The sequence below is a fragment of the Nuphar pumila genome, chromosome 6 (assembly GCF_984573655.1).
Source record: "Nuphar pumila chromosome 6, dmNupPumi1.hap1.1, whole genome shotgun sequence".
In the NCBI taxonomy this organism is placed as follows: domain Eukaryota; kingdom Viridiplantae; phylum Streptophyta; class Magnoliopsida; order Nymphaeales; family Nymphaeaceae; genus Nuphar; species Nuphar pumila.
The window spans coordinates 25705819-25726003 of record NC_143254.1 but is presented as its reverse complement, the minus strand read 5'-3'; the positions used below and the strand labels follow the sequence as shown (position 1 = coordinate 25726003).

At 38.9% G+C, this 20185-nt stretch overlaps 1 protein-coding gene across 1 annotated transcript in view; it reads right to left on the bottom strand.

Annotated features, from left to right (window-relative positions):
* Window positions 1-2443: 2443 nt before the first annotated feature.
* Window positions 2444-20185, bottom strand: part of LOC149834417 (protein LOL2-like) — a 56298-nt gene continuing 38556 nt past the window's right edge. Inside the window, exons 4-7 of the mRNA XM_090011395.1 lie at window positions 3267-3376; window positions 3031-3108; window positions 2874-2945; window positions 2444-2782 (exon numbers count right to left, since the gene is read on the bottom strand). Of these exons, the coding sequence (XP_089867521.1) occupies window positions 2741-2782; window positions 2874-2945; window positions 3031-3108; window positions 3267-3376 (302 nt within the window). The 3' untranslated portion in view covers window positions 2444-2740. The remainder of the gene's footprint in view (window positions 2783-2873; window positions 2946-3030; window positions 3109-3266; window positions 3377-20185) is intronic.

Genomic DNA, 20185 nt, shown 5'->3' with positions numbered 1-20185 from the left:
ATTAGACCCGCTTTACTATATGGTACGGAATGTTGGGCTGCCAAAAGACATCATATTCAAAAAATGAGTGTAGCTGATATGCGAATGCTTAGATGGATGTGTGGAAATACAATAAAAGATAAGATTCGGAACGAAGAGATACGTAAGAAGGTAGGTGTTGCACCCATTGAAAATAAGATGCGAGAGAATCGTTTACTGTGGTTTGGACATATTCGGCGAAGGCCTAATGATGCTCCAGTTAGAAGGTTGGAGAAATGGGAAAATATATTAGTTAAAAGAGGTCGGGGTAGGCCTAGGAAGACTTGGATGGAGATGATAGGAAAGGATATGAATGCTTTGAACCTCACCGAGGACATGGCATTGGATAGAAATGATTGGAGGAAAAGGATTCATGTGGAAGACCCGAAATGAATTTCTTTTTTGGTTCATATCGCTGACCCCAATTGTTTTGGGATGAAGGTGTAATTGTTGTTGTTGTTGTATTTATGAATTAATGACATGTGCAATATTTCTTATTTTTTACGGAGTTCGCATTGTCTGTACCCCCATATATAAACTCGTTGTCCGCACTCTCATGGCTATTTTTGCATAAAGTAGTGTTCTTTGTGAAAAAATAAAAAATATCACATATATGTCATAAATTGACAAATATTTAAGTATGATATTTGTGAAGTTGCAATGTTTAATTAAACTAATGTGTAGGTTCACACATATATTTATGCAAATTCGTAAAGTATATGTGAATAAGTAGGATGTTTTCAAATTTAATGGTTTGAGTCTAACCGGAGGTTCGCATATATGTTTATGTGAATTCGTGAAGTATATGTGAATAAGTAGAATATTTACGATTTTAGCGGTTTCGGTCTAACTGAAGGTTTGCACAATATTTATGTAAAATCGTGAAGTATATACGACTAGATATTTGTAATTTTAGTAGTTTCAGTTTCACCGAATGTTTACAAATAAATTTATGTGAGTTCGTGAGGTCTGCATAAGAAAACGTGCAATTATAGATTTAATTGGGAGTTTGCACTAGCCGACGAGCAGTACACTTTTATCGCAATAACCCATCAATTCAGAATTATGAAGGGTAAAATGGTCCTAACTAGGTTGGGTATTTGCGATTTTGAACATCAAAGAATAACAAAAATTATAGGGTTTTTAGGAAAATATGTCAAAATAATTGTACAGTACAGTCATTTTCTGTAAAAAAAAAAATAGACTACCTATCTTATAAACAACAATGAGAGCTATAGGTGAAATTAATAAGCATTCTCATCTAATATTGCTTTCAAGCTTTTCTAAACCAGAGTCCTCACCTAAAACACTACTGAATTCATGAATTCTTCTCAACATATTAAGCATGGAAGAGAACTAATTCCAAAGTTAAATACTAATACCAACCATTTCACCATACCACAAATATATTATGTTGATACTTTCTTTGTGTGCTTATAATATGCATCAAAATATGGGGTGTTACTTTTTAACTCAAACCCCCTTGCTGCTGCTACAACTTCGTCCCTATTTGGTTGCAGAATTGGTTCATTGCCTACAAGCTATCTCGGTCGCTTGGTTGATGATCATTTGGTTCAGTGCCTGCAGCATTGGCACTCCAAATATCTTTCCAGAGCTGGGAGACATACCTAATTAGATCGATTCTTTCTTTGTTAACCCTGCTATTTCATGTCAGTTTATAAAATGTTGTCTAAAGTGGAAAAGGCCATAATCAAGAAGTTCAGATCCTTTCTTTGGGGGAACACTCCGGATGGTAACAAGATGGCCCTAGTTGGCTGGTCATTCGCCACTCAGCCATTGCAGAGAGCTGGTCTTGGGATCCACTCTCTTCTGCTCAGAAATGCTGCAACAGCCCAAGTGATGGTGGGACATTGCGCAGGCCAATCGTGAGGTTGTGATTTATTTTCGTGAAAAGTATCGGTTGTCTGGTAACCCATGCCAATGGGTCCCTTGTACAAACCAGCAATCATCCTGGGTTTGGAGTAATTGGTGTATGGTTTGGTTAATATTTAAAACATGTCTTCAAGTACAGGATGATGGCAGTTGGGGGGCAAAAAAAGTCTTGAGTTTGGGATCTCCAAAAATGGTGGAAACTGATCTTGCCCACGATCGATTCCCCTTGGAATTATATCAGTGGCTTGCACGTGGGTGTCCTTTGCGGAGTAGGGCACTCACCCAGTAAGTGACCCCTGTTCCTAGGCAGGTTCTTTGTCATAAAAAAAGAGAAAAAAAAAAACAGCTGTGATCCAAATCAATGCATTCCAATGCTACACCAGGACCCTCACCAGGCCAATCAAGCTATTACATAGAAAGTGGAAGATTTAGTGAACTAGATGGCCCTTGACAAAACATGGCCTTGTACCAATCCAAGCCTTGTCTCACCAGATCTGAACATGGATTAACACTTCTCGGAAAGCAAGCATTATACATCATACAAAATCCACTTATTAACATAGAATTAAAATTTTTCAGAAACAGTTACTGTAAGATGGTTGAAAACCACGGCAATACATTTACAAAGACAATACACTCCCTATTGACCATGTGAAAGGCAATTTAACAGTGTCTGCCTCTGATAATTCGTCATCTTTGTATACTGAAAGATTTAGTTTTTGAAATGAGCCATCATCAACATCGTGCAACTAATAACATGAAACACAGTAACCACATTTACTGCAAGCACCGGCTAGATGGATGAAAAAAGAACCCCAGCATTGCCCAGTCACTTTTTCCCTGTTGTAACTCCAACTACAACGTTGCTTACCTGTACATGTAAAGGCCAAATGGAGATGTTTAATGCACCACAAGAAAACAAAGGTGCCAATGAAGATATTGTCTCTAGAAATAGTGTTTACCAGTTTGCCGCTTTCATCCACAGACATTGGGTTCTCAACAACAACTGTTTGGTTGTGTGTTTGCGATATTGACTGAAAAAAAAAGACAGTGCATCAAAGTCAGGCTAGGATGATCAATTTGACAAGTGGTGCAAGTACAGAGAGGTTAAGATCTTACTGTTGATCTAGGGGGCATGGGTGTGGGCATTGGTCCATAAGCCCCGTGTGTGGGAATGGGAACTGGCATAGTGCTCATCTGATCCAGAGAGATAAAATCAGAAAAGTGGCAAACATCACAGTAAATTGCATTGCAAGCACGCACACACACACAGATATAAACAAAGCGTTAATGTTGTATTACAGGAAGATGAAACAGAAAAAACAGATAAGATGATAACAGAGAAGTTCTCTCACTCCAACATTTGTAATAAAATGACAAACTGCACATTTGACCGATGGTGCGCCATAGGGATACATGAGGGTTGTGCGGCACCGTCCACATTCAACATGGGCAACTTGATTTGCTGCAAAGAAGAAAAGAGCAGAGAAAAAATGTAATTCTCACCCTTATATTCACAATGATGCATGTTATGGTGCTCTAATCGTGTAAACAAAAAGTCAAACAAAAATTTGTATAAGTTATATAATAAAGACGAAGTCACACGCTTGCATGCACTTGAACACAAGCAAACACCCACACATGGAGAGAGAGACAGAGAGAGAGAGTTGGTAACACCCATGCTCGGTATTGTTTTGTGACAATCAAAGTGCCATCAGGATATCATTAAATGAGGTTCAGCATGGTAGAACAAAGCATACTGAGATCGACCAACATTTCATTAGGCAAAAAATTGAAGATGGAGAATTATAAGCAAATTTCGCAGGAACAGAAAACCAAATAATGGATTTATTTACGAAGGGTCTGACTGACACCATAGAGATTTTGGTATCTAAAGAACAAGTTGTCCATGGTAAAAACCATGTACAACTTGAGGGAGGATATTGAGACGTGATTAGGGACGTCAATGGATCTGGACCTATCCATATCCAATATGTTTCAGATCTGGATCCATTGTGATGTTCTCTTCATTAACGTGTGGGTTGAGCTGCGTAATTGTTGTGTACATGTTCTGTTATTGCCTATGTCACATGGGTGCGGGTGCGGGTGCGAAGCAATTTCAAAAATTTTGGACACGGGGACACAGCTATATATATATATATAATAAGACTCAGTTATATATACATATATATATATATATATAATTTATTTATTTATTTATTTATTTATTTATTTATTTATTTTAAATATATATATAAAGATTTTTTTTAGTTTTTATACATTTTTTGCCCTAAAAAATAGACAAAAATAGACTCGGTCAAAGTTGACAGAGTCCAAATTGTGGATGGACTCGGCCCCAGTGCATTGACCGAGTCTGACACTTGGTCCGCCCCGTGTCCGAAGCAGTGAAAGTTTTTCATCTGTACTTGTATTGAGAAAGCGAGAGAGAGAAGAACACAAAGTGGCGATTGCGGTTGTCACGATTTTCTCAATGAAATCGTGACCTAATGGTTGTATTAATATGCTTAAGTTTACATTGTGGGTCGGGTCAGGTCTGGTGTAATATCCGAACCCGGAGCAAAAGTAGAAATACAAGTAAAAATACAAAGGACCTATACATGAATGAACTCGGGTCTGGTACAGGATACAGACCCGATACACTGTTCACCGTTTTCACCTCCCCTCAAGTTGATCAGGGTTATGGACCATGAACAACTTGCCTTTAAGCATCCAAAAATGATCCTTTGTTAACCCTTTGGTAAATAGGTCTGCAACTTGTCTTTCAGTATTGACGAACTCAGGCTCAATCTCTTTTTCTTCAACTTTTTGTCTCACAAAGTGTTGGTCGATCTCAATGTGCTTAGCACGACTCTGATGTACTGGATTGAATGACATGTTTATAGCACTTTGGTTGTCACATAGCAAGATAGTGTGGGAGATCTTTTCTCCTACTTCAGTTAGTAGATGCCTGATTTGTGTGGCTTCGACAGTAGCAGCAGCCATAGATCTATACTCAGCCTCAGTACTTGATCTATCGATAGCCTTTTGTTTTCTACTGCTCCAAGAGACTAAATTTCTTTCAATGAAGGCACAATATCTTGATGTAGATCTTTGTTCATCAAGATCTCCTGCCCAGTCTGCATCACAATATACAGTGAGTCTGTGCTCATCTTTGCCATATGGTTGTGGTGAGTATATCAATCCATCCCTAATAGTCCCTTTCAGATATCTAAGGATCCTCTTGACGGCTTCCATATGTCCAGTACGTGGAGCATGCATAAATTGAGACACTTGATTGACTGAATAAACAATATCAGGTCTAGTGAATGTGAGGTACTGTAACATTCCTATTATGCTTTGATACCTGGTGGGGTCATCACACAGATCTCCATCATGAGCGCTAAGTTTTTGATGAAGCACACTCGAAGTTCCCAGAGGTTTGCAGTCTTTCATGCCTGCCTTGCTGAGAACATCTACGGTGTACTTGTGCTGAGTGAGTGTCAAGCCATGAGCCTGATTATCAACTTCTACACCAAGAAAATAGCATAGAGCTCCAAGATCTTTCATTTTGAACCTCTGACCTAGTAAGTCTTTTACTTCTTGGATGTGGGCCGCAGAGTTTCCTGTGATAACAATATCATCGACATAAATTAATAACAGAGTGGTCACAGTCTGACTTCTGAAAATAAACAATGAGTGGTCCAGCATGGAACGTGAAAATCCATGTTTCTGAATCTCTAACGAAAAGCTATCAAACCAAGAGCGAGATGCTTGCTTCAGACCATAGATAGCTCTTTTTAACCTGCACACATGAGTTTTACAATTTTGTTCTTGATATCTAGAGGGTTGCTCCATGTACACTTCCTCCTTCAAGTCCTCATGCAAGAAAACATTTTTTACATCAAGCTGACTCAACTTTCATCCATATTCAACAGCCAGAGAAATAATAATTCGAATTGTTCCCATTCTTACAGACGGACTAAAAGTCTCATCATATAGTCTTACCCTGCTTCTTAAGTGAATTCTTTTGCCACGAGCCTTGTCTTATATCATTCAATGATTCCATCTGGCTTATACTTTATCTTGTAGACCCATTTACATCCGACAACATTTTTGTCAGGTGGTCTGGGAAAAACTTCCCAGGTTCCATATTCATGCAAGGCTTGCATTTCATCATTCATGGCTTCTACCCAATTGGTAGAAGTGGTTGCCTGGTAGTACATAGTGGGCTCATCTTCCTTATTGAGAGCAGTTAAAAAGAGTTGAAGATCCAAGGAGAAGTTGTTATAGCTAACCCACCTGTCAATGAGATGTCGTATGCGGTTTGATTTTCTGACCTCAAGAGTATGAGAAGGAGTCGGATTGCTGACTGAGACATGATCTGAATGGCTTGATGTTGGCGATCTCTGTCTAGAATAGACAATGCCTTTGTATTTGCCCGGTACTTTCTCTGAATTTTGTGGCCCCGACGTCTCAGTATTCTCAAACATCTCTTCTTCTTGCTGCACGCAATCTGATGAACATGCTTCATTGGAGCCAGCAAAAAGTTCTGAACTTAACCAAGGATAGTAAACTTCAGTTGGTATATTCGTTGCATCAGCTTTGTCATCAAAATTTTGTTCATCAAAGACAACATTTCTTGAGATTCTGATACGTTTGTTGGTGGGATCATAACACCTATATCCTTTGTAGTCATCTGCGTATCCCCACAAACCTACACTTTTGGGCCTTGTCCTGAAACTTGTTTTTCAGGGACTGATCAATATGCACATAGCAAACACATACAAAAACACGCAGATCATGATAACTAGGATGAGCTCCAAAGAGACGGTGATAAGGAGACTTATTTTCCAGAACGACCATGAGCAATCTATTTATCACATGCACGGCAGAATGATAAGCTTTTGTCCATAGGTTGATGGGAGGATTACTGTCATGAAGCATACTCATGGCACTTTCAACAATATGTTTATGTTTTCGTTCAACAATCCCATTTTGTTGAGGAGTGTGAGGGCAGGACACCCTTCTTTCTATTCTGTTATTTCGAAGAAAAGAAATAAAATCATGGGATGAGAATTCCCCACCTCCATCACATTGGAAAAATTGAATGGACTCAGAAAATTGATTTTTGACCGAGGAAAGAAAATTTTGAAACAAAGAAAAGACTTCTGACTTATTTTTAATGAAATATATCCAAGTGTATCGAGAATAACTATCAACAAAGATTAAATAATATCTGCTTCCAGACCCAGAGACAATTAGGGTGGGTCCCCACACATCAGAACAAATAAGCTCAAAAGGTTTTGAAGCTCTCTTATTAATGGAATGGAAAGGCAATACATGACTCTTTCATGAAAGACAACTAGAACATTTATGACTGCTCTCATCCCCATTAAGGCTTTCTTTTGGAATGAGATTATTGTTAAGAAGACACATTTGGATTGGATCAGATCTTGATCCAATCCATAACACCGCCTAAGGCACGCGCCTTTAGGCGGTGGCATACTTGTAATTACATTCTTTTTTATTATGTATTTTGTAAAATGTACATTTTGAGTATAAATAGAATGATACAAAGGGGGAGAAGTATTTTGTGCCACTACTTTATCTCTCCTCTCTCTCAGGTTTTCCTATTTCCCTCTCTATCTCTCTCTTTTGTTACAGCACACATATATCAAAATCTTACATGGTATCAGAGCCAGGTTCGGGCTGAAGACATATCGTGCGGGATCTCTCTCTTGATCGTAAGTTCCTCTCTCCCAAAATCCCTAAACCTCTCTCCTTCTTGCCGTGAATCCCTCTTTCTCCCAAATAACCCTATTTCTCCTCTTCTTCTTTCTTACCGTGAAGATCTCCTTTTACTCCGAAAACACCATCTGTTTTTGTCTCTACTGTGCCCTAATTTCTGCCCTAATTTTCAATCCGCCCCTAATTTTCTCAAATTTTGCCCTAATTTTGCCCTAAATCCCAAATTCGTCTGATTTTATCTTAAATCCCTCTATGGCTGCCCTCTCTTCCAGCTTTCTTTCTCAACTTATCTCTCAAAAACTCAATCAAACCAATTATTTGACGTGGAAACGTCAAATCATCCCCTTTATCAAGAGTCATCGGCTTTATGGCCACATTGATGGCTCTCTTCCTGCACCACCTGAGTTCAATGTGACTGATGTGAAGAATGCTGCCGGGGAAGTTGAAAGCACATTAACTGAGCCTAATCCGGATTATGATACATGGACGGCACGTGATCAAGCTCTTGTTGCTTATATTACATCAACCCTTTCAGATGAAGTGCTCGCAGGGATTGATGATGATCTCACAATGGAGTTGTGGCAGGCCTTAGCCACAACATATTCCCAAATTTCTGAAGCCCGATTTCTTCAACTTAAGAGGCAATTTCAAGATTGCAAGCGTGGTACTAGATCAGTTTTGGAGTTTATGACTGAACTGAAGAATATTAGCGATCAGCTGGCCATTGTGGGACACCCTATTAACGATAAAGACAAAGTTCAACAAGTCCTAAGTGGGTTGGGACCTGATTTCGATGTCTTCTGTACTGCTTTAGAGGTGTTGCCTTCCCTTCCCTCATTTGAAGATCTCAAGGCAAAACTGCTTCAACATGAAGCCAGCCGATTGCAACGTCAGGACTTATTGCCGCATGGTCAACACAATGTTCTTGTTACAAACACTTATTCTCATCCAGGGAATCGTGCTAGAGGGTTCCATGTGCAACCAGGGACGGGAAGAGGAATCCTTCCTACTCCTCAGGCTACTGTTAAAATGTAAAACTGTACATATATGTATATATAATAATATTATATTATTATATATATAAATACATTTTTAATTTCTTTCTTTTCTGTATTTTTTTTCCTTTATTTTTATTTTTTTGTCTTTATGTCATCTAGTTCAGTTTGAACTAGAATGACTGTTGCTAGTCAAGTCCTGTCCAGACTTGACTAGCAATAGAGCTGTTGGACTGACACAGTCCAACAGCTCTTAATAGAGCTGTTGGACTGACACATTCCAACAGCTCTAAATAGAGCTGTTGGACTGTGCCCAACAGCTCTATTGAGTCCTCTTTCAGCTGTGTATATAAAGGGGTGCAGCCCCTCTTGTATTTTACCCCAATGCTTCTTAAGCAATTGGTTTTTCATATCAATAAAGAATACATTTTTATTTTTATTTTGTTTCCAGTTATACCCTTTTTAAGGGTTGTGCTTTAGTGTCATTCTTGACACTTGCTCTTGTTAATCAAAGCACGTGTTTCGAAGATCCCCATTTCATTTCATGGTATCAGAGCCGCGAAAGTACTAAATCTTGAGGAAAAGCTGCCTCGGTTTCCGTGCCCGTTTGCAAAAGTGTTCGCCACTTGAAGAGAAGTGTTTTATCACTTCATTGGAGAAGATTTCACATCTTGTTGTATTGTTTTTTTTCTTTCTTTCTCATTTTCCTTCTTGTTTCTCTTCTATCCCTATTCTTTCTCTCCTTGTAATCGATGGATGACAATGATAAAGTCACCATCATGCCTATGAAACTAAGCGATACGAACTATGTAACATGGGCTTCAATCATGAAGCACCATATATGGGGAAAAGGCTTATGGGGGATTGTGGATGGTTCCGATTCGGAACCTAAGCTATCTCTTACTAAAAAGGAGGGAGATAAAGAGGTCCCTCTATCGGAAGAAGAGAAAATCAAGGCTATTGCCTCATACGAAAAGAAATGGAAAGAATGGAGAATATCTCATGCGAAGATAATGTCATGGCTTATCAATAGCGTTGACATTAAAAAATGCTCAAGTCTTGCCAAATTTGATCATGCCGATAAGGCATGGGAATACCTTAAGAATATGTATTCCCTTAAAGATATTGCACACGTGTGCAACCTCCAAGAAAAAGTTCGAATGATGACACAAGGAGACAAAACTATTCGTGAATATTACAATGGGTTGTCCGAACTTTGGGAAGAACTTTCCCTTTTAGAACCAAAGTGGCATTGTGCCGAAGACATCGAGCTTCGTCAGAAACAACTCGATGTTGAACATTTTTACCAGTTTATCACTGGATTAAGGCCGGAATTTGAAACCACTAAATCGGCCCTACTTCACCGGGGAAAAATTCCTTCTATTGTTGAAACTATTGAAGAGTTAACAATGGAAGAAAATCGTCTCCGGAAAGGTTCTTTAAAAATTGAAGATGATTCCGTTTTAGCCGTGTCTAGACCAGGGAATCATGTTCGATCATATAGGCCTCCTCACTTTAACCGACAAAATGGTGACTATGATAAGAAGAAAGTTATTTGTCATCACTGTCATGAACCGGGACACTACAGGCCACAATGTCCCAAACTTAAGGAGCTGAGAGAAAAAAGAGCTGCAATTGCTGGATCGGAGCCTAAAGATCAGGATGCACCAGTTTCCCTGACCCAACTAATGGAGATTCTTCAGCCTCTCATCAAAGGTGCCTCTTCCTCATCTGAAGCTTCAACCGGCGCAGCAGCCTCATCTTTTTCTGATTTAGGTAAAATTTCTTGGCTTCTTGACTCTGGTGCATCTTTTCATATGACCCCAAATAATCAAAGTCTATCCAAATGTGTTAAAAATAAAACAAGTGTGTCAAAGGTCTTTACTGCTGATGGGACTTCTCTTGAAATAGAAGGAATAGGAAATTTTGAAAAAATTTATAAAACAAAAAATTTTTTTATTCCAGAAATTAGACATGTTCCCAAATTAAATTTAAATCTTTTATCTGTATCTCAAATTTCTGATTATGGGTGTAATATTTCTTTTTCTTCTCATGGTTGTTGGGTACAGGATCGCCAGTCAGGCAAGCTGATTGGGGAAGGCCATAGAGAAGGAGGACTCTATTACATGGATTTTTTGGAAATGCCGAAGAAAGCTTTTTGTTATAATATTCAAAAAAATAGAGTTGGAACTGTGGCATAAGAGACTTGGTCACCCACATATAGCCAAAATCCAACATTTTCCAAATCTAGGAAAATTTTGTAACTCTGAATCATTTGATTGTAAAGATTGTATTCTCGGCAAAATGAAAAGATTACCATTTCAGAACAGAACCTTTTTCTCTTCAAGACCACTTGAATTAATACACTCGGATGTTTGGGGTCCTGCACCAGTAATTTCTAAAGGAGGATTTGTTTACTATGTTATTTTTGTCGATGATTTCTCCCGACATACGTGGATGTACTTTCTCAAACATAAGTCTGAAGTATTTTCATACTTTCAAACTTTTCATAATATGGTTAAAAACAAATTTCAAAATGATATTACTATTTTTCGCACAGATTCAGGGGGAGAGTTTTTATCCACAGATTTTCAAAATTATCTTAAATTGCATGGCATCACACATCAAAGATCTTGTCCTTATACACCTCAACAAAATGGACTGGCAGAACGAAAACATCGCCATATTATAGAAACCACTAGAACTTTATTAATAGCAAATCAAGTCCCTAAAGACTTTTGGGCAGAAGCTGCCTTAACTGCCACCTATCTCATTAATAGGATGCCATCTTCTTCGTTACAAAATATCACTCCCATTGAAAAACTAATGAACATTTCTCCAGACTACTCTAGATTAAGAATATTTGGGTGCAAATGTTTCATATTTACTGACAAAAATGATAAACTTTCCCCTCGTGCGATTCTCTGTGCCTTTTTAGGATATGCTGAAAACCAGAAAGGTTATAGATGTTTTGACTTCAAAAATAATAAACTATATGTGTCTAGAAATGTTTCCTTTCTTGAAAAGGAGAGCTTCTTTGATTTTAGAAAATTAAAAGACGTCACTGAGTACTCCTTTTTGCTAGATCTAACATCAACATCTGATGAATATGACCTTGATTGTAACTTTGATGATGATCAAAGAATTATTGATCTTAATGTTGAAAATGAAGAAGTTCATAGAGATACTAGTATTCAATATTCCAGGCGACAAGAGTCTAATACTCCATGTGCACTTGAGAAATATTCTAACATTCCAACTAGACAATCATCCTGAATCTCGAGGCCTCCAGAAAAGTTTGTATCATACGAGTCTTTCTCACCCACATATAGGGCAGTTATTGCATTAATTCACTCATATGAAGAACCATCCACATATTTTCAAGCAAAAAATGATATCAAATGGATAGAAGCCATGAAAGCTGAATTAGATGCACTTGAAAAGGCTTCTACATGGAATATTCAAGATCTTCCTCCAGGGAAGAAAACTATAGGATGTCGATGGGTTTATAAAATTAAAACCAAGAGTGATGGTACTCTTGAAAGATATAAAGCCCGTTTAGTAGCCAAAGGTTATGCCCAAGAATATGGGATTGATTATGAAGAAACCTTTGCTCCGGTGGCTCGTATGACTATTGTCCGAACCTTAATTGCCTTAGCTTCTATCAAAAAATGGTCTATTTTTCAAATGGATGTCAAAAATGCTTTTTTAAATGGAAAGCTAGTTGAAGAAGTATATATGGAACCCCCTCCTGGTCTAAGTATTCCTAAGGGTAAAGTCCTTCGCTTAGAAAAAGCTCTTTATGGACTTAAACAATCACCAAAAGCTTGGTATGATAGGTTTAGTCGTGTTATGATTGATATTGGTTTTCAATTATGTTTAACTGACACTGCTTTGTTTATTAAGAATTCTGATGCAGGGATCATTGTGCTTCTTCTCTATGTGGATGATATGATCATCATCGGAAGCGATAAACAGGGAGTTAAAACAATCAAAACACTTCTTAAATCTCATTTTGAAATGACTGATTTGGGCTTGTTGAGATATTTTTTAGGCATTGAAGTTGCTTATTCTCCTAGAGGATATTTATTATCTCAGACTAAATTTGCTTTTGATATTGTTTTCAGGTCTGGTATTACTGATGATAAGAAAGTTGACACTCCAGAAGTTGTTAATGTTAAAATGAAGATTGATGATGGAGAACTTCTTGCAGACCCTACTCCTTACAGACAGCTTGTCGGGGCACTTTCCTATCTATCCATTACCAGACCAGATATAGCACATGTTGTTCATACAGCAAGTCAATTTCAACATGCTCCTACTTCTGTTCATATGGGAGCAGTCATGCGTATTATCAGATACATCAAGTCCTCTCTTTCACGAGGACTTTTCTTATCTTCCTCCTCTTCTCTTGATTTAATTGCATATACTGATGCTGATTGGGGAGGTGATCCCAATAACAGACACTCAACCACTGGCTTTTGTGTCTTTTTAGGGGAATCATTAATCTCGTGGAGGTGTAAAAAGCAGCAGAAGGTATCTCTCTCATCCACCGAAGCTGAATACAGAGCCATGGCAACCACGACCATGGAAGTAGTTTGGCTCCGACGACTGCTTGCTGACATGGGAGTTGAAGCAACAAAGGCTTCACAAATGTGTTGTGACAACAAAAATGCGATCTACATTGCCAGTAACAGAACATTCCACGAACGCACCAAACACATCGAAATGGATTGTCACTACGTCAGAGAGGAATATCTACACGGGATAATTGATCTGCCATATGTCACTTCAGAATATCAGTTAGCAGACTTCTTTACAAAGCCTCTCGCTGCTCCCCGATTTCACTTTCTCTTAGACAAACTTTCGCTCATTGTACCGTAAGTTTGAGGGGGAGTGTTAAAATGTAAAACTGTACATATATGTATATATAATAATATTATATTATTATATATATATATAAATACATTTTTAATTTCTTTCTTTTCTGTATTTTTTTTCCTTTATTTTTATTTTTTTGTCTTTATGTCATCTAGTTCAGTTTGAACTAGAATGACTGTTGCTAGTCAAGTCTTGTCCAGACTTGACTAGCAATAGAGCTGTTGGACTGACACATTCCAACAGCTCTAAATAGAGCTGTTGGACTGTGCCCAACAGCTCTATTGAGTCCTCTTTCAGCTGTGTATATAAAGGGGTGCAGCCCCTCTTGTATTTTACCCCAATGCTTCTTAAGCAATTGGTTTTTCATATCAATAAAGAATACATTTTTATTTTTATTTTGTTTCCAGTTATACCCTTTTTAAGGGTTGTGCTTTAGTGTCATTCTTGACACTTGCTCTTGTTAATCAAAGCACGTGTTTCGAAGATCCCCATTTCATTTCAGCTACCACACAGGGCAATATCCCACGGAGGATCCCTACTTGTTTTTATTGTAACAAAAAGGGACACGTAAAGTCTGAGTGTTGGCACAATCCGCAGAACAAAGGCAAAGGGGTTCGACGCGATAACACGCAGACGAGTTCACATGTGCCAGGCAACCATATTCCTCCAGATGTGCAACAAATTCTTATGACTGCTATGTCCAAGATCAATTTTAAACAGAATGAGGAAGGAACTTGGTATGTGGACTCTGGTGCAGCAACTAATGTGACTGATAATGCAGGTAAACTTTCTAGTGCTCTCCCTTATTTAGCTCAAGGCTCAGTTGTTACAGGAGATGGATCCCATCATAAGATATCCCACATTGGAAATGCACAAGTGTCTTTGTCTCACTGTTCTTTACCCTTGAAAAATGTTCTAGTTGTTCCAAATATCAAGAAAAATATTATTTCTGTCTCTAAGCTTATTGATGATTCTAATTCCTCTGTTGAATTTACTCCATCTTTTGTTTATGTCAAGGATGCTCGAACCAAGAAGACATTCGCTGAGGGTGTTCGCAAGGGCAACATGTACGTTCTTGAGGAAGCTCCAACAGTGTCTTCGTCAAGTGTCTCTGTTCCGTTTTCTCCTAGTCCTCATCCTGTTGCTTTAACAGAGTATGATAGGTCATTCATTTGGCATGGCCGTTTAGGTCATTGCAGTCATTCTTTTATTCGTGATCTTGTTAAGAATGGGTTCATCCCCAAGTCCAGTCTGAGTCCTGCCAATGAGTTAGACATGTGCTCTAATTGTCATATTTGTAAGAGCCATGCCTTGCCTTTTCAGTTGATAAATAAACGAGCTTCCAAATTATTTGAGACAATATATTCTGATGTTTGGGGACCAGCTCCTCTTTCTTCTTCTTCTAGGAGCAAATATTATGTTGTTTTTATTGATTCTTACTCTCGATACACTTGGATTTATTTTATGAAGCATAAATCCGAAGTGTTTCACTTGTTTACTCAATTTCATGCCTTAGTCCGCAACAAATACTCCTCTAATATTGTGCATTTCCAATGTGATGGTGGGGGAGAATTTATCTCAAAAGAATTTACTGAGTACTTACTAAATCATGGGATCACTAGACAGATTTCCTGTCCACATACACCTCAACAAAATGGCATAGCAGAGAGAAAACACAGACATATAGTTGAATCTGCATTAAGCATGTTACATAATACTGGCATCCCCATGACTCTTTGGACTGAAGCTTTCCATACTGCCGTATATATCATCAATCGTTTGCCATTGTCATTACTTGAAGGAAACTCTCCATATTTCCTTTTACATCATGAACACCCTGATTACAATGTGCTGCGGGTTTTTGGGTGTATTTGTTATGTTCATGTTGATGTCTCTTTACGAAACAAATTTCAGGATAGGGCTATTATGTGCAGATTTATTGGTTATTCTGACAGTTATAAAGGGTATAGATGTTACAATCCCAAAACTGGGCGTGTACACATTTCCCGTCATGTTGTTTTTGATGAACTCAGATTCAAGGACTCGACAGACACACTTGTGGAATCCAATGCTGATCCTCAGTCTTATGATCCATGGCTAAGTGCTGAGATCTTATCTCCACAGGGTGATCCACATCAATCTTCGGCTCCAATATGTCATGACACTTCCTTTGCCTCATCCCAAGTTGATTCAGAACCATCCACATGTGATCCTCGACCATCTGGTTATTTTTCAGGGATGACTTATAGTAGAAGGCTTCCCTCTATCCGTGCTTCAGACACAACCGATGTTCTTCCACGCAGATCAGAACGGGTGAGACATCCAATTGACAGGTGGGTCAGCTATGACAATTTTTCTTTAGATTTTCAGATCTTTATGACAGAGGTGAACAAAAATGAGGAGCCCAAGAGTTATGATCAAGCCTCTCAAGATAGACGTTGGATTGATGCCATGAATGAGGAGATGTCTGCCTTGCATGAATGTCAAACTTGGGCTCTTGTTCCTCGACCAGACGGGAAAAATGTAGTGAGTTCCAAATGGGTTTATAAGATTAAATATAAACCCGATGGCAGTGTTGATCGATACAAAGCCCGTCTTGTTGCCAGAGGATTCACTCAACAGTATGGTGAGGATTATGATGAAACTTTCAGTCCAGTTGTCAAGATGGGGACAATACGAGTTATTCTTTCACTGGCAGTGTCACATGGATGGCCTTTATATCAGTTGGATGTGAAGAATGCATTTCTTCATGGCTATTTGAAAGAAGAAGTATATATGGAGCAACCTCCAGGGTATGCATCAAGTGATCCTACTCAATGGGTTTGCAAACTACAGAAGTCATTATATGGGCTCAAACAAGCATCTAGATCATGGTTTGACAGGTTCTCTCTCCATATTCAGCAGGCTGGTTTCACTCGAAGCGCTCTTGATCATTCTTTATTCTTATATCGGTCAGGTGAAACTGTAACTTGGCTTCTCATATATGTGGATGATATAGTACTCACGGGAAACTCTTCCTCTCATATCGCTCATGTTAAAGAGGTCCTACAAGAGGCTTTTAAAATGAAAGATCTTGGCGAGCTACGATACTTCTTGGGGGTTGAACTTGATAGAAAAGATAATGAGATGACTCTCACTCAACATAAGTATGCTCTTGACATATTAAACAAGGCAGGGATGTCGCAGTGCAAACCCATAAATACTCCCAGTGTTCTTAACTCCAAGTTGCGTGCTCTTGATGGAAGTGATGCATATCCTAATCCTCGGTTTTATCGAAGTATTGTTGGCATGTTGCAATACCTCACTTTTACCCGTCCTGACATAGTATATGCAGTGAACCAGGTCTCTCAATTCATGCATGCTCCCACAGAAGAGCATATGGAAGCAGTTAAGCGGATTTTACGCTATCTCAAAGCTACTATTGGAGATGGCCTCGTTTACACAAGGTCCTCAAATGTCTTGGATGGACATCATCTTTATACCTATACTGATGCTGACTGGGGGGGTGATCCAGATGAGAGACAGTCTGTTTCGGGTTATTGTGTTTTTCTTGACTCCAATCTCGTCTGTTGGAGTAGCAAAAGACAACGGGCCATTTGCAAGTCAAGCACAAAAGCAGAATATAGAGCCATGGCTGCCGGCACTGCTGAAGTTGCATGGTTACGACACCTCCTTGGAGAACTCTTACTTCCCATTGCCAGCTCCTCCTTCCTTTGTGATAATCAGAGTGCTATTAAAATGGCTTTCAATCCCATCTCTCACAGTCGTACCAAGCACATAGAGATTGATCAACATTTCATTCGTCAAAAGGTTGAAGACGGGGTCATTTCTCCAACATATATTCCTACATCACAACAGGTGGCGGACTTGTTTACTAAAGGACTTACAGGCGAGCACTTCTGGACTTTGAAGAACAAGTTGTGCATGATTCATCCCCATGCCCAACTTGAGGGGGGCTGTTAAGAAGACACATTTGGATTGGATCAGATCTTGATCCAATCCATAACACCGCCTAAGGCACGCGCCTTTAGGCGGTGGCATACTTGTAATTGTGAGAAATCAGATGTGGGAGTCACCTTACTATCGTAGCAAGAGATAGAGAGAGAGGTAAGAGGGAAGAGAGAAAAAAAATGTTGGGCGGCAATGATGTCTTCTCCCCTTTCCATTGATATTTATATGTTGTACGAGTGGTACAATACAGTACAATAGTACAATACAGTACAGTATGTTGTACAATACAGTACAATACAGTATAGTATGTTGTACAAGTGGTACAATACAGTACAGAAATATATTCATTTACATATACATATTTAACAGCCTCCCTCAAGTTGAGGATGATCTTCAATCATGCTCAACTTGCCCTTAAGTAACCAAAATTGATGACTAACCAATCCTTTGGTGAAGATGTCTGCTACTTGGTCTTCTGATCTGACATACGAAGCCTCAATTTCTTCTGTTTCAATCTTTTGTCTAACAAAATGCTGATCAATCTCAATGTGCTTCGTGCGACAATGATGAATAGGGTTAAAATAAATATTAATGGCACTTTGATTATCACATAAAAGCAGAGAGGAAGAGATAGGTTCATTCAACTCTTGAAGAAGATGCCGTACCCAAGTGACATCAGTTGTCCCTGCTGCCATTGCCCTGTACTCTGCCTCAGTGCTGGATTTAGCAATGGCCTTTTGTTTCTTACTACTCCAAGTGACAATATTTGGGCCAATAAAAACACAATATCCTGAAACTGACCTACGCTCATCAGGGTCCCCACCCCAATCTGCATCACAATATGTAAGTAAACGGTGTCCTGTAGTGAAGCTTTCATCTTTGTGATAGAGCAATCCATCTCCAATAGTCCCTTTCAGATATCTGAGAATACGCTTAATACATTCCATATGACAATCAGTGGGAGCATGCATAAACTGAGATGCTTGATTTACAGTATAAGCAATGTCAAGTCTTGTAAATGTAAGATATTGCAACATACCAACAATGCGGCGATATAAAGTGGAATCATGATATAATTTGCCTTCTTTTGCACTAAACTTATGATTTAAGACAGATGGGGTGCTGAGAGGTTTACAATTAATCATACCAGTGGTGTGAAGAATGTCAAGAGTATACTTGTGTTGACTTAGAGTGAGTCGATCATCTTGTCTATCGACTTCAACTCCCAAGAAGTATCGCAATGGGCCTAAGTCCTTCATCTTGAATTTGGCCATAAGTAAAGACTTGACCAAGGCAATATGTGCATCATCACTCCCAGTGATAATGATGTCATCAACATATATAAGAACCCAAGTAGTAACATGATCATTCTTATACATAAATAAAGAATGATCAAGTATACTCTTAGAAAAGCCATGCTGCTGAATTTCCATGGAGAAACTCTCAAACCAAGACCGAGATGCCTGTTTTAAACCATAAAGAGACCTTCTCAATTTACAAACCCATGTAGCCGCATCATGTTCACTATATCCAGGAGGTTGCTCCATATACACCTCTTCCTTCAAGTCCCCATGTAGGAACGCATTCTTGACATCCAACTGGCTAAGAGACCAACCATGCTGAAGTGCCAAAGTGAGGATCACACGAATGGTGCCAATTTTGACAACAGGGCTAAAAGTTTCCTCATAATCTTGCCCATATTGTTGTGTGAATCCGCGTGCAACAAGGCGAGCTTTATATCTTTCAATGCTACCATCTGGTTTACGCTTGATCTTGTAAACCCATTTGGAACCAACAACATTTCTATCAACAGGTCGAGGAACAATATCCCATGTATGACATTCATGAAGTGCTGCCATTTCTTCGTTCATAGCTTCAACCCAAGCTCGAGAATGGGCTGCCTGATGGAAAGTAGACGGCTCTTTCTCTTTGGCCACATTTGTTAGAAACAACTGAAAGTCAAGAGAAAAATTGTTGTAACTAACCCAACGATGGATAGGATGCCTTTCACGTGTGGATCGTCGAAGAGGGGGAGCCTCGTGAGATGGAGTTGAAGGGGCTCCTCGACGGGCATAAACCAAACCTGAAAACCGTGAAGGTGCATCCTGGATGATGGAGTTGTCTGCTTCAAACTGAATTGGTTCATCAACAACAGGATCTCTGATAGAGTCATATAGCAAAGTATCACAAAGCCATGGATCATAAGTAGTTTGCTCATATACCTGAGAAGTATCACAAGTGCTGAAATGGTCATCATCAAAAACAACATTTCTAGACACCTTAATCTTACCCAAAATAGGATCATAACATCTATATCCTTTATACCCATCGGCATATCCCAGAAATCTGCACTGAACTGCTCTGTCCTGAAACTTGTTACGTAAAGAATGATCCACATGGACATAACAAATGCATCCGAAAGCATGCAAATCATCATAAGAAGGGTGAGAACCGTGAAGCAAATAATAAGGAGACTGATCTCCTAATAATCCCATAGGCAACCTGTTAATGATATGCACTGCAGTGTGAAAGGCCTCAGTCCAAAGAGAGAAAGAAATATCAATATTGTGCATCATACTTAACGCGGTTTCAACAATATGCCGATGCTTACGTTCTGCTACTCCATTCTGTTGTGGAGTGTAAGGACAAGAGGAGTTACGTGTGATGCCATGGTCCTTTAAATATTCACTAAAATCATG